The 16,648-nt window shown below is 34.3% G+C and overlaps 1 protein-coding gene across 1 annotated transcript in view; it reads right to left on the bottom strand.

The window, feature by feature from the left end:
• LOC138710684 (monocarboxylate transporter 14) overlaps positions 1-16,142 on the bottom strand; it is a 594,707-nt gene extending 578,565 nt beyond the window's left edge. Inside the window, exon 1 of the mRNA XM_069841745.1 lies at positions 15,816-16,142. Within this exon, the coding sequence (XP_069697846.1) occupies positions 15,816-15,941 (126 nt within the window). The 5' untranslated portion in view covers positions 15,942-16,142. The remainder of the gene's footprint in view (positions 1-15,815) is intronic.
• Between the last annotated feature and the right edge of the window lie 506 nt (positions 16,143-16,648).

Raw genomic sequence — 16,648 nt, forward strand, 5'->3', positions numbered from 1 at the left:
TGAATTACCGGCAAGATGACAACTCTTGTGATATTTAAATAATACTATTTGGCTAATATATTAAAAAATAACTTATAACCAGGGAATGAAGCTTAGAGCCCTACGAGAGAGAGAGATATGGTTTCAGCACAGTCTAGTATATACAGTCACGAAGCACAATACGTAGTAAATATGCATCCATAGATAGTTGCTAACTACTAGGATCGCCACTATCGCCCAATTACAGACAATGCGAAATAGTACCTGCACAGTCTATTGATCCTAGCACCCTCAAAACTCAAGCTTCGTGACTGTATATACTAGACTGTGGTTTCAGGTTAATTGTGTTCTAGAGTCCCTCTACTGTGTACAATAGAAGGAGGTGTGGGTCGTACCCCGTTGAACCACTGTGCCTTAGTTGTTCCTAAGACAGTGTCACCGCAATTGTTAGCTATTTATTTGCTTTGTGTTGCAGTCGACGAGTAACTTAAATGATGGGCTAGAGACCACAGAATTTCGCATTAATTTTCAAAAAAATATTGATAAAAATAATATAGTTCGTGTTTTATCGCTAATTAGTTGTATGATAATCGCAATAATTTCGTATAAATTGCAAAAGGATTTTTACTGAAAAAATAATCCTATATTACGTATTAAGCCTCAAAATAATGATAAGAAAAAAGTTTAATACAGCAATTTATTCTACATATTAAAATTAAACACAACTTTATAACACTGCCAAAACATTCTTTGTATTATGTAACACCTAATGTATTTATTTATGGAATGAAAGCGTAGCAGAAGTCACAATATTATTTTCTTTCATTCTGTATCTACCCATAAGATAATTAACAAATAAATTATACTTTGAGAAAAACCTTTCTGCGTCAACAGATGCAGAAGGAACCCAGCTCAATTCAGTACATACTGATAAAAGTTTGTTCAGGTCAATTTTGTATTTGCCGAAAAATGATTTAACTTCTTAAAAAAAAATCTATTTCCCGCGTAGAATAAATTGCTGTCTCCCGACATTTCGTTAACTCTCCTAACACAAGTAGAGTCAGAAAGTTGTAACTTTTGTATGTCACTTTTTATCTGTTTTCCATTTGGAAGTTTAGAAAATAATGTGTCACATACGACTAGAAAACACTCCTTAAAAATCTCTACATCAGTAAACGGTTTCATTTTATGTGCTAAAATTTCTGCTACTTGATACGATGCTTTTGTTGTCAATTTATTTTCACTTACGATAGCAAACATCATTTTTTTGTTCAGACACGACTGACATTTTTAATGTTTTTAGTTTTTTTCTCTCAATTTAGAATCTTTAGGATACTTGCTGTCAAAATTTGAATGCACGGTATTATAATGCCTATTAAGATTAACTCGTTTATAACCTTGAACTATGTCACGACATAATAAACACAAATTGAAAATAGAAATTCTTATGATTACAATAAATTTGGCTATATGATTTCCTGAACTACTGATCATTTAACCAAAGTCGGACATCTAAAATGTGACTCACTTCTCCCTTACTGTTAGTTTATACAATCCCGCATTTTATATTAAGTCCACGAAATTGCCGTTATGTGTTCCTAGGAGATTTCAATGCAAGAATAGGTGTGAAATTTCTACACCTCCTGGATGGACAATTTTTTTTTATTGAAAATAGGCAATTTCACCTTATTTTGTTACCAACGAAAGTTAGCACCAGTTGATATTACATACTTTCTATTTTATTTTAAGGTGCTAATGAAGTTACATTGACAAATTTTAATAATGTATTATGTTTGTTTATTTATAAGTATTTAAGATGTTAGTGTTGAAAACTCAACCATTTCACATTACATCCCGGAACTGCTGGCCTCGTTTTGCAGCACATTTACGACATCGCTGGCGTAGAATCAATAACGAGGAAATATGTGGAATATTCCGGGGTTCCCTCATTAAAACAAGAACATTAAGTAATATAGGTAGGTATATATTTAAGACCGAACCCGCAAACCAGTATTAGCTGCACACCTTAATCACCTGATGTAATATGACAAGCACACTACCCCGTTTTGCATTTAAGCTGTGATTACGGGGTACTGTGTTTACGGAATTAACTGTGAATATGCTGGAATTGCATAACTTCGTATAAAGAAGGCACAAGTGACTCGTCCGGTATAACCAAACATTGAAGTATTTTAGTAAAAATACAGTACTTTAATATGCTTTCACTCTGTTACATTGTAATTGTGGCTGGACTTATTACGTAACTGAAAAGTGAAATACTTTGACCAATGTACCCTGGAAGCCTCATACCCTTCCACTGGGAATTTATCAATATTAATAACCCGAAGTTATTCTGGCAAAAGTACTCTCGTACAGACCCAGAAACAAAATTTAGGCCATCTAAATTTTCCAAGTTCCAGTAAACACTGAGCATGCGTAGTATATTATAACTGGAACTTGGAAAATTCAAGTGGCTCAAATTTTATTTCTGGGTCTGTACATTCCATGGAGTATCATTTGAAATACCCTTCTACTGCGACCAGAATATAATTCAAAATTCCATCGTATTTCAATTAAAATATCACATTCGACTTCGTATATAGCTTAATAGACGAGCATACTAACGAAAGTACCCTCTTACGTCGATTGAGGGAAAATATAAGCGTTAAAAGTGGTTATTGAGATCAAACAGACTCTTGTCCACAGCAAAATGGAACCAAATATTAGTTTTAGCTTTTGAACGAAACATTCTCTTACTCCCATTTGAATGAAATTGCACCCAACTTCTTTGGTTTTACAAATTCTCTTGCTTATCTAGTAAGAAACCTTACGTCCACACAAAAAACACAGAATCTGCGGTATATTTCGTTTTAATTTTCATTGTTTGAACTGGAATTTCAAGAGAAGCAACACTGTTAAGACACCATCTGTGGCAATTACTAAATTTCGACGGATGGTTGTGATTTTATATTCATCTACAAGTATCCTATGGCATTTTTCTTGTGAATCATCAGAACTGTAAGAACATTAAATTCTTCTGGAAGATCTTACTTATAAGTAGGAATGATAGTATTAAATTATAGTCTACATTTACTTAGTTACAGCCTAGAAATAATTTGATTTCTTTTTACTATAAGCAGTTCTTTTATCCTGTGAAGAAATTATAATTTTATGACTTTATAATCTAAATCACCTGTTAAGTAGACATTATATTTGCAATATAAACTTAACTGAACTTGTGTTATTTATTTTTATTCATTATGACTGTGGGCAAGAATCCTATGCTTCAGCAGAATTAAAAGTCCCATATTTTTATTTCTATGTATTCGTAAATTAATATAATTTAAGTTTTGGCTCTCCTGTTTAGATAAATGCTCGAAATGTATTCAGTATGAATTACAAATAAAAGCTGAAGATAATTCTCGCCTGAGTACCAGTTACATGAAAAAAAGAAGTGAAGAGTTTTATTCTTTGGTTTCAATTTTGGTACAAAATATCTCTTGTCCATCATTTCTATTTTCAAAATGTATCTTGGCCGTACTTTAATTTCAAATTTTCCCCTGTCCAAAGTATTTATGTAAATTATTTCAAACCTACTAACGTGGTCGAAACAACTGTGATACCTAATATTGTAACTGACGATTTCAACAATGCATTTTCAAATGGATTTATGAACATTTTAGACCTAAAAACTTTTTTCGTAATTTCCAAACAAATGTAGGTGAATGGACAAGAGTCGTTTTGAAAATGAACTATTCATATAATACACTAAATTAATTTTATCACTCAAATAAAATTCACTCATTTTGATTCACCAATACAGCATTATAGAAATTTAATAGTAGGGTGTTCTAACAGACATACCCTTATATCCTTGTGTCACGACTAGACGGGGGGAAAATGAATCATTATTTTGAAGACTATAACTTTATTATACGTAAAAAATGGTTCTGAGACTAAAAATATCAATCACTGAATTCATCAGTCAAACATTTTAAATGGCTATCTTCGTACGAGTACATCGGGTTACAACGAAAGAATACTATTAATAATGGAATTGGAGATAAATTTTTCTATAAGAAATATTGGATTAGTTTTAAGACTCAGAGAAAATTCTACTATTTTGATTGAACAATGAAGTGTTATAATAGTATCCAACCATTTTAATTCAATTTTGAGTAATTCCAAATATGCACTCCAGTACTCACCTATCACAAAGAGGTTAATGCAATTAATGGCTTTTCTATAGCACGCGGCAATCTTCCAACTTTCATTTTTCTAAATTCTACAGTGCGGGAATCTGTGACAGGTCAGTTAAATATTTTGTGCGAGATCGTGCGTATTTGCTTGTTTTCCGCACAGAACCAATACGCGGTAAGTGTGAAATACCACATTCAGTATTCCCAACGTAACACACATAACAATTTCCTTCTTCTTACCGCTTAAGCGCGACATTCATTTTACTGCTTTAGGCTTTTAACATATTATTTTAGAGACGTTTAACATAGTAATAATTATAAATTGGAAACTTACCACTGCAATTTCACCTAAATTGCAATGTTAATTATTGCTTTTAAATATTTGCAAAAATTAAGTAAAGTCTACTACTCCACGAAACGTATTGCATTCCTGATACAAGTAACATTAAGGAAGCCGTGAAAAAATCAACAAGATTCCAGATGCCGATGTTATTACTGCAATATGTTATATAAATAATATTGTTAAAATATTAAAATGAAAAATAAATCATTACATAACCTTACCGTTTGTTTTAAGTTCGCATTTATAGACTGGGGGGGGGGGGAAAGACAGACGTATATCACGGCCTGCTGGAGTATAGTAAACCCAGAAAATATTTTATAGCAACAATGTTGAAGAAAGATATTTTGGTTTTCCGAAGTTGCTGTCATTAAACAGAAACCAAGATGGAGATTTCATTGCAACTAATTAGAAATTCGTCTTTCAGGTATGTAATAAACGATCTTCGCACAAAATAATGTACTATACACAAGCGGTATGTTTGTTTTCATGTTCTCGGAAATTAAAAAAGCTCAATTACATTTCGCTTTTTCAATCTTTTCCTCGACCATGAAAACGTCAACATACCGCTCTTGTAACGTATATTACTATTAGGCTTTTGGTATGCCTTGCATACACTAAGTTAAGTGAAGTATATATTGCCTATTCATTTTGAAGTGTTCTGCCACTTTATTTCACGTGTTAAATACTGACTTTTAAGTTGCCCACACCGATCAATTCTTTCCAATTTTTACCTATTTTCTAATATGTTTTCACGTCAACTGGCGTCCTACATGAATTATTCACATTCCAACCTGCCTGCCCTTTTTTTCCACTTTTTTCGTTAAAAATCTTCAATGTCACGTGCTATAGAAAACTCCAATTGTTAATGATGAATTTGAAGAGTGGGAATTTGACTGTACAAAGTACTAAGTTACTTTCAAGCTCAAAATAAAATTCTATAATTTTGATTCAGTAGTAAAGAATTTACAATAAAATCCTTTCATTTTTATTCCATATTGAAGAATTTTAACAAAAGTACGCTCGAATGCATAAATCTTGAAGGGAGAATATCTAGCAGAAATAATCATAAATTTGATAACTGTAATTTGACCATATTAAATTACTTTTAAGACTCAAAGGAAAATTCAGTTTTAAAATATACCCTAATGTAAATAAATTAACGATATTTTTTTTTAAAAGATTGTAGCTTTACCACACGACGCGCTGAAATTATTTTCAAGACTCAAAACAAAATTTCGTAATGTAATTCAATAGTGAAGAATTCTAACAAAGTACCCCTCGTACCTTGCATCGCGAGGGAAAATTATTTGGTTTATTATAGAATTGAAAACTGTAATATCACCGTACAAAATACCTAATTATTCTTTAAGACTCAAAGAAATTTGTATAATTTTGATCCACTAGTGAAGATTTACACGAAAATTCCATCATTTTAATTCGATATTGAAGATCTTAAGGAAAATACCCTAATATTTTTATGATGCTATAGGGATGTAATAAATTGAAGGACTGTAGAAAATATATTCGATTGCTCTGATTCAACAGTAGATCATTGTACTAAAATGCAGTAATTTAAATTATTTGATATTGAACAATTTCAACAAAAGTACCCTCACACCCACTTATCGCAAAGAGAGGAAAATACAATAAAGATTAACATATCTAAAGATTGTAACATGACCATACGAATTAATCAATTACTTTTATAACCAAGAAGAAAAATTCTCTCATTTTTATTCAATAGTGAAGACTTTACAAGTAAATCCAATTATTTTCAATCCATATTGAAGAATTTCAACGAAAATGCTCTCGTGGCTGTATATAGTGATGGGTAGGTGGCTTATAGAATTAATTATAAATTTAATTAATGAAATTTGACCACACAAAAACTAAATTAATTTTAAGAAAAAAAGATAATTCAATGAAACATTCAATAGTGAGGCATTATAAGAAAATTCAATCATTTCATTCCATAATGGAGTATTCTAACTAAAGTACCTTCATGCCTCTTTGTCGCGAGAGAGGCATGATAGAATTAATAATAAATTGGAAGGCTAATTTTGTCACAAGAAATACTAAATTATTTTTCAAGACTCAAAGGAAAATTCAATCATTTCGATTCAATAGTGAAACATCATAAGAAAAATCCAACAATTTAAATTTTATATTAAGTAATATATAATTCTACTGAAAATACAGGGTTGTTTCCGATCTCTGATAACCAATTTGAATGACGTCATGTGCGTCAGGAGTCAAGCGACAGCTGAACTGTGGCGCGAGGTAACAGACCAATAGTGAGTGATCTCATAGAGTGCACGGCGACTCACAGCAGAAATTCCCAAGAAAATTGCGTCCTTTTGGGAGGGGTACATAACAATCATTTCCAATGCCAAGTACAGTTAAGTGAAAATAAAAGAAGCCTGCAATAAACGAGGTTTCGTTATTTCCAAGAAAGGCATCTTCTGTGTACTTAATAAGATAGGTAAAGCGCGAATGAAATTAATTTGTATCATCTCGTGGGGTGCGGCGACTTGTGACGGGGGGTGGATTTGCTTGCTTTTTCCACTTTGGAATTAATCCTGTCTACACCTGTGGAGTAACGGTTAGCGCATCTGGCCGCGAAATCAGGTGGCCCGGGTTCGATTCCCGGTTGGGGCAAGTTACCTGGTTGAGGTTTTTCCCGGGGTTTTCCCTCAATCCAATATGAGCAAATGCTGGGTAACTTTCGGTGCTGGACTCCGGACTCATTTCACCGGCATTATCACCTTCATCTCATCCAGACGCTAAATAACTTAAGATGATAAAGCGTCGCAAAATAACCTACAAAAAAAAATAATTAATCCCATCCGAGCTTTGCCAGTCTTATTAGGTAGGTACACACAAGATGCCTTTCTTGGAAATAACGAAACCACGTGTTTTGCAGGCTCCTATGATTTTCACGTAACTGTATTTGGCATTAAAAAGAGTTGTTACGTACCCCTCCCAAAAAGACTCGATTTTCTTGGGCATTGCTACTGTGATACACCGTGCACTCTGATTATGAAGTCACTCACTACTGGTCTGTCACCTCTCGCCGCAATTCAGCTGTCGGTGTGATTCCTGATGCACATAACGTCATTCAAATTCGTTATAAGAGATCGGAAACAACCCTGTAATGTCATACCAACGTATTCATGAAGGTATAAATTTGAATGCTGTAGCTTGGCCATACGAAATACTATATTAATTTTAAAAACTCAAAATGAAATTCTATAATTTTGATTCAATTGAGAAGAATTTACGAGAAAATCCAATTCAATCCATGTTGAAGAATATTAATAAAAGTATCTACGTATATAGACGGGAAGATAATAAAATTAATGATAATTTTAAAGTCTGTCGTTTGACGATACGAAATATTAAATAAAATTACTTTAAAGATTCAATCATTTTGATGCAACAATGAAGCGCTATAGAAAATTAAATAATTTAATTCAACAATGAATTACCTATTCTATCAAAAGTTCCTTCGTATTCTTGCGTCACGACGAGAGTAATATAATTCACAATAATGTGTATGGCTTTATTATATGTAGCACAAAATTACTTTTGACACTCTTAAAGAAAGTTCTAACGAAGTAGCCTTGTACTGGGTGAACAGTATAGAGCAGAACAGGTTTCACGGCCGGCCGGCTGTGCGCGCGGAGGAGGGGGACTCAAGACCGCGAGAAAGAAAAATATATTGATTACAAAATTGAATATTGTAACTTGCCGATTAAAAATACCAAGTTATTTTTGAGACTTAAATGAAAATCCCATACTTTTGAAGCATTATACGAAAATCTGATAACTATAATTCGATACCGAACAATTCCAAGAAAAGGATCCTTACACGACTTATTGAAAAAAAAAAAAAAAGACGGTAATAAAATTAATGATAAATTTATTGACTGTAGTTTGACCGTACTTTGTATTAAATTATTTTCAAAATTTTTAATAAACTTCTAAAGATTTGATTCAATAGTGAAGAATTAAATAAATCCAATCATTTTCATTCCATTTTGAAGAATTTTAACAGTCACACAGTGTTAGTGTGCACTCAAATGTTGGTTGCTTGACTGTTGTCAACCCACTTTGAGGTCTGTGGATATAGAGGGAAAAATTTATCGGTGTCGAGTAGAGTTCCCGGGTAGCTCAGTGGTTGAGCGTTGGTACGTTTAACCAAAGGTCCCGGGTTCGATACCCGGAACAATTTTTCCCTCGAAATTATTCAAATTAACTTTACAGGGAGTTATTCCTGAAAGCTTAATTTGCATAATACACGTCACTGTACGTAACAGAAAACCACAATTCAAAGTCACACAGAGTTAGTGTGCACTCAAATGTTGGTTGCTTGACTGTTGTCAGCCCACTTTGAGGTCTGTGGATATAGAGGGAAAAATTGATCGGTGTCGGGTAGAGTTCCCGGGTAGCTCAGTGGGAGAGCGTTGGTACGTTTAACCAAAGGTCCCGGGTTTGATACCCGGCCCCGGAACAATTTTTCCCTCGAAATTATTCAATTTTAACGAATTTATCATCCTATTCACATATCGCGACGAAAACATTCAAACGTTTTACGCCTTGGTTGTAAACTCTGCCAGCCACACCAATGTATTTGCGGAGGAGTTGCTGATATTTACGGCCATTATGCACTTAGATATGCGAGGAGCAAGGATCGCATTCCCAGACATACATCACTCAATGATATCATTAAAATATCTCTGACTTCTTGTGGCATCCCGTCTCTTTTGGAACCACCAGGTATTAGTCGTGCGGATGGTAAACGACCTGATGGTCTCACCTTAATTCCATAGTCTAGAGGAAAATCTTTAATTTGGGACTCCACTTGCGTTGACACTCTAGCTCCATCTCTCTTGCCGAATACCTCCAGACGCGCAGCATCTGCTGCTTTATCCCCTTTGCTGTGGAGACCTTCGGTCCTTTGAGTTATGAGATGAAGTTTTGCTATCTCAAATCGTCCAAATTTTGATCTTTATTACTGGTGATCACCGTTGCACTACTTATTTGCGTCAACGCTTAAGTATTGCTATTCAACGCGGAAATGCAATGAGCGTTTTAGGTACTCTTCCCGAATCCAGCCCTTTGGACGAACTCTTTCTCCTGTAAAATGTATTAAGTATTCTGTGTGAAAATAATAATGAGCGATTCGTGGATTTTACACTTCAAATAATATAATAGTTTTATTTGACAATAGGAGGAAATGAATTGACCACGCTATCCCGTTATCTCCTGGCTTAGTTGCCTCATAAGTGGTGCCTTGTTGGTATCACTTGTAACGTTCAAACCTGTCTTCGGACACTTGACTAAACAACAGCAACAATTTAACAATAAAAGACACTAAATTCTTTTAAGACTCAAAGGAGATTCAATTAATTTGATTTAATAGTGAAACGTTCGTTCTAAGAAATTTCAATATTTTAATTCGATTGTGAAGTATTCTAAGGAAATGGCCTTTTTATCCTTGTGTCACGACAGGAGAATAATATAATTAAGCATAGTTTTGAAGAGTGTAAATTCATCACACAAAGCATTAAATAAGACTCGAAAGATGATGTTATAATTTTGATTAAATTTTAATCTTCATAAAAAATGCAATATTTTTACTCAGTACTAAAAACTATCAGATTAGTAACCTTGTATTCTTATCTCACGACACAATTAATAATAAATTAAATGAATGTAACTTTATCGTACGAAGTCTTAAAAGAAAATTCAGTCTTTCATTCAATAGCCAAGTATATTAACGAAGTATCCTCGACCATAAAATACTAAATTGATTTTAAGACTTGCAAAAAATTTTGATAATTCTGATTCAATAGTGAAGCATTATATCATTAATTAGATATTAAAATTTTGCAATGGAAGTTCCCTCGTATCTTTGTATCGCAACAGGGGTATAATAATACAATTAAAGGTAAATTCACGGTATCTTAACCATACTTACTTACTTACAAATGGCTTTTAAGGAACCCGAAGGTTCATTGCCGCCCTCACATAAGCCCGCCAGCGGTCCCTATCCTGTGCAAGATTAATCCAGTCTCTATCATCATACCCAACCTCCCTCAAATCCATTTTAATATTATCCTCCCATCTACGTCTCGGCCTCCCTAAAGGTCTTTTTCCCTCCGGTCTCCCAACTAACATTCTATATGCATTTCTGGATTCGCCCATACGTGCTACATGCCCTGCCCATCTCAAACGTCTGGATTTAATGTTCCTAATGATGTCAGGTGAAGAATACAATGCGTGCAGTTCTGTGTTGTGTAACTTTCTCCATTCTTCTGTAACTTCATCCCGCTTAGCCCCAAATATTTTCCTAAGCACCTTATTCTCAAACACCCTTAACCTATGTTCCTCTCTCAGAGTAAGAGTCCAAGTTTCACAACCATACAGAAGAACCGGTAATATAACTGTTTTATAAATTCTAACTTTCAGATTTTTGGACAGCAGACTGGATGATAAGAGCTTCTCAACCGAATAATAACACGCATTTCCCATATTTATTCTGCGTTTAATTTCCTCCCGAGTGTCATTTATATTTGTTACTGTTGCTCCAAGATATTTGAATTTTTCCACCTCTTCGAAGGATAAATCTCCAATTTTTATATTTCCATTTCGTACAATATTCTGGTCACGAGACATAATCATATATTTCGTCTTTTCGGGATTTACTTCCAAACCGATCGCTCTACTTGCTTCAAATAAAATTTCCGTGTTTTCCCTAATCGTTTGTGTATTTTCTCCTAACATATTCACGTCATCCGCATAGACAAGAAGCTGATGTAACCCGTTCAATTCCAAACCCTGCCTGTTATCCTGAACTTTCCTAATGGCATATTCAAGCGCGAAGTTAAAAAGTAAAGGTGATAGTGCATCTCCCTGCTTTAGCCCGCAGTGAATTGGAAAAGCATCAGATAGAAACTGACCTATACGGACTCTGCTGTATGTTTCACTGAGACACATTTTAATTAATCGAACTAATTTCTTGGGAATACCAAATTCAATAAGAATATCATATAATACTTCCCTCTTAACCGAGTCATATGCCTTTTTGAAATCTATGAATAACTGATGTACTGTACCCTTATACTCCCATTTTTTCTCCATTATCTGTCGAATACAAAAAATCTGATCAATAGTCGATCTATTACGCCGAAAACCGCACTGATGATCCCCAATAATTTCATCTACGTACGGAGTTAATCTTCTCAAAAGAATATTGGACAAAATTTTGTACGACGTCAACAAAAGTGATATTCCTCGAAAGTTACCACAGTTGGTTTTGTCCCCCTTTTTAAAAATAGGTACTATTATGGACTCCTTCCATTGTTCTGGTACAATTTCCTTTTCCCAAATAGCAAGTACAAGTTTATAAATTTCGCTATATAATGCACTTCCACCCTCTTGTATTAATTCTGCTGGAATTTGATCGATACCTGGAGACTTGTACTTTTTCAGATTTTCTATTGCAATTTTGACTTCTGAAAGTGTGGGTTCGGGTATAAATGGCTCAGCAGTTTGTATTTCAATTTCGTCCCGATCATTTCTATTTGGCCTATGTACATTTAGTAGTTGCGCAAAATAGTTTTTCCATCTGTTTAGGATTGATGGAGAGTCTGCAAGCAAGTCACCATTCTCATCCTTGATCACGTTTACCCTTGGCTGATATCCGTTCTTAAATTCCTTTATACCCTTATATAAATCTCGAATGTTTTTATTCTTACTATTTGTTTCTACCTCATTCAGTTTTTCCTTCAAGTAACCTCTCTTTTTATTCCTAAGTGTACGACTTGCTTCCCGTCTTTCATTGAAATAATTATCTCTCTTCTCCTCAACTGGATCCTGTAAGAATTTCAATTTTGCCTGTTTCCTTCTTTCTACTACCATGCAACAATCTTCATCAAACCACGGTTTCTTTTTCTTAGTTTCATAATAACCTATGCTCTGCTCAGCTGCAATTTTGATACTATCTCTGATATTTTCCCACACGCTATTAACATCTAATTCTTTCTCAACTTCGTCGGAACTTTCTAAAGTGGCAAACCTATTCGAAATTTCGACCTGATAATTTTGCTTAGCTTCCTCGTCCTTTAATTTCAAAATATTGAATTTAGTAATATTAACTTGCTGCTCTACTCGCTTGGCTACTGATAATCTTTCTCTTAATTCTCCAATCACCAAATAATGGTCAGAATTACAGTCTGCACCCCTGAAAGTTCGAATATCTACTATACTAGTATGTCTCCGTTTATCTATCAAGATGTGATCTATTTGGTTGTGTGTCAATCCATCTGGAGAAGTCCAAGTATATTTATGTATATCCTTATGGGGGAATGTTGTACTTTTGACAATTAAATTTTTCGATGTGGCAAAGTTGACTAATCTAACTCCATTGTCAGTACTAATTGCGTGTAGGCTCTCTTTTCCAATAGTTGGTCTAAAAATATCCTCCCGTCCTACTTTAGCATTGAAATCCCCCAATAAAATTTTCATGTGATATGTAGGGAACTGATCAAAAGTATGTTCCAATTCCTCATAGAAGCTATTCTTCATATGGTCGTCTTTCTCTTCTGTAGGGGCGTGAGCATTTATAACTATGATGTCGCACCATCTACCCTTAAGTACTAAATATGATAACCTGTCACTGATAAATTCGACCTTTTTTACTGCTGATTTTATTCTTTTATGAACAAAGAATCCTGTTCCTAATTGGTGATTATTGTTTCCTTCCCCATAATACAACAAGTAATCTCCTATTTGTGATATGCCATTCCCATCTAACCTAACCTCTTGTACTCCCACAAAGTCTATTCTATATCTAGCTAGTTCTTTTGCTACTAATGTTACCCCTCCTGTTCTATAAAGACTAGTTACGTTCCAAGTGCCAAATCTCAAAACCTTATTCCTTTGCTGTGGTCGTGCCAGAGAATCAGTCCTATTCCGAGGCTTATTATAGGGATACGTAACAAGCTGTTTTTTACGGTGATGGGTTGTTAGCCCTTCGCCCAACCCCCAAGCTGGAGGACCACCCCTTATCGGCTGTCCACGACTGCTTATTCAATATATTCGCAGCTACCCTCCATATCTGGAGGCCGTCTCCTCTATCCGCAACCTGAGGACGCGCCATGCCGTGGTGATAGGGACCCACAATACATGGATCTTAACCATACAAAATTCTAAATCGGTTTCAAGTGTCAAAAGAAAATTCTATAATAATATTGATTCAACAGGAGGGAATTGACACACTCGAGTCTCTTTAATTCGGTACTGAAGTATTTTTACAAAAGTATCTTCGTATCCAAGTATTGTAACGAAAGTATAATAGAATTAATAACGAAAAAGACTAACTTGAAGTGCTAAAGTCCTAACATTCAATTCATTAATTGCGCATTCTCACGTAAATAATTTTAATTCCTTATTAAATATGTAAAAAAAGTGTATTCTTGTTCTTGAGTCGAGATTTGTACAAAATAATACAATTAATGATAAATTTGAAGACTGTAAATTTAACCAAACAAAGTAGGCCTACTAAAGTGCTTTCAAGACTAGAAAGAAAATTCTACAATTTTGATTGAATAGTTAAGCATTAAGAAAATCGAATCATTTTAAAATCGTTACTGAAATTTTTTTATAGAAGTGCTCCCGTACTCACATATCGTAAAGACTGTAACTTGTACTAATTTACTTTTAAAATTTACTAAAGAAAAAACCATAATCTAACTCATTATTATTGAAGTATTCTCACGAAATATCTTAGTGCCAAATTTTGATTTAATATTGTTTCGTTGTAGGAAAATTCAAACGTTATTTCAATACTAAACCAGTCTAAGTAGGTACTCTCATATTTACGTATCGAGATAATGAGATAATTTTAAATATTTTAAATATTTTGACAAGTAAAACAAATTATTTTGAAGACTCGAAACAAATGTCAGTAACTTAAAAATGATCTCGCTAATCGATAATACAAATGTACCGCAGGAAGTTAGCATTATAACTTGACATAAGTTAATATGAAATTAGAATTACAGTAGGTGTCAAAGAAAGACCTGGACATCGTAACCTACCTTTGTGACAAATTACGTATAATTATATATTACTTTGTTCAGTTACGAAATTACTTACCAATGACTGCACTATGTACAGTTTATCTTGCCTTATTTCAGTCTATAATCCAGTATGGAATATTAGGATGAGGTAGTACTTATAAAGCTATCCATAATCCACTAGATTTATTACAGAGAAGAATAATTAAAATATGTCCAAAAAACCTATTGATTATCCTACCGAAAAATTGTTTTTAAAATTTAAAGTCTTGAAAATACATCAAATTTATATCAAATTATTATTAAATTTTATACATAAAAATCACACATATTTCCGATCGTATACTAACGAACACAAAACCAAAGGCATGGATACAATACGTCTGTTTGAATCCAAGTGTTTAACGAGAACTGCTTTCAACAATAGTACTAACATCAGCACTAGAATTTATAACATATAATAAAAAAAATTACTACATCTATTTACCTCCAACAGTTCGAAATTTAAGAATGTATGTAAGCAATTTGTTAAGAGTAATTATTCATTTTTATGTTATTTTATTGAAATTTATGCATGTTAATTTATTATGTATCGAATCCTCTCCTGAACACGAGAACATTCACTTTCTGGGGAATGTCAGAATTTTGTTGATTTACAATTTATTTGCATTGTATTTTTCTGGCAAACAATATTATTATTATTATTATTATTATTATTATTATTATTATTATTATTATTATTATTTAGTGAAAAGTCCATATCAATACCATTGTCATTGAAATATTCTTAGGAACTATCTTAGTGTCAAATTTTGATTTAGTATTGAATCATTGTAGAAAAATTAAAACATTTAATTTAATATTAAATCAGACTAACTAAATAGGTACCCTCATATTCACGCATCGCGTCAAAGAAATAATACAGTCAGTCATAATTTTAAATATTCTAACAAGTGAAACAAATTATTTTGAAGACTCAAACACATGTCAGCAACTTAAAAATGATCCGCTAGCGACAATAAAAATGTATCCCCGTATTCTTTGACTTCAGTACCACGGAAAGTTAGGATTATAATTTGACATAAGTTAATATGAAATTAAAAATTACTAGTAGGTGTCAAAAGAAAGACCCGGACATCTTAACCTCGTAGCGAAACAAGCTTGTTTGTAGGTCACACACTAAGAAGCCACACAATACAGAGTACTCACCGTTTCCTCTGGAGGCTGCTGCTGGTCATCCTGGTTGTCTGGAGTCTTGGCGGGGATGGCTATGGCGAGCCCGTCGTCCGCTCCTGCTGGATCCTCATCGTCCTCCCGACTACTCGCCGGTCCCATCCTGCGGCTTGCAGTCACAGAATCTCCTCTTGTCGGGGTCAGAAGTCACCGGACTCATGGCTTCATCGAACCGGCCGACAACTTTAAACACAACATTTGTTACCGTTGTACTTCCAAAAAATTTTTAATTAATTTTTTTATTAAAAATTTGATAGTGATGCCCCCAACCACCGCCGGGGCGGCTTGTAGGCAGGAGAAGGGCTCCGGCCGGACTGAAAGGAGGCAAAGAGACCGGTGAGAGCAGCTGTGAGGGACAAGGACAGCCTAGCAGCCCTCTCTGTCGCTCAAACCCCCCCTCGCTGCCTGGAAACAGCTGATCGACGCTGCGTCGCGTTTTACCGATCAATAAGACGTCATTCCGGTGGTGGGGTGGGGAGAGTACCCCTCTGCACCTCACCTACCTCATTTCCTATAAAATGCATGCCAAACAAAGGTTTGTGCATTTCTAGGGCATATGCATTCATCTAGAGCACAGTTAGCTGGATGGATCGGGTGAAATAAGACAGTGCCGAGTGCTGCTATTTTAACTGGCAATATTTCTCCACAATTTGCTATTATTCATGTAACTGGTATTGTCATCGAGAGAGCTTCAGCAGCTCGTAAGTTGAACTACAGCTGAGGCTGATGGAATTTTAAAGACGATGCAAGTTTGTTAGAGAAGCTTATTTCGTAATAGGTAAAGACAAGGTTCCTGAGTATTGAATTCA

Source organism: Periplaneta americana, chromosome 12 (genome assembly GCF_040183065.1).
Source record: "Periplaneta americana isolate PAMFEO1 chromosome 12, P.americana_PAMFEO1_priV1, whole genome shotgun sequence".
Taxonomy (NCBI): Eukaryota; Metazoa; Arthropoda; class Insecta; order Blattodea; family Blattidae; genus Periplaneta; species Periplaneta americana.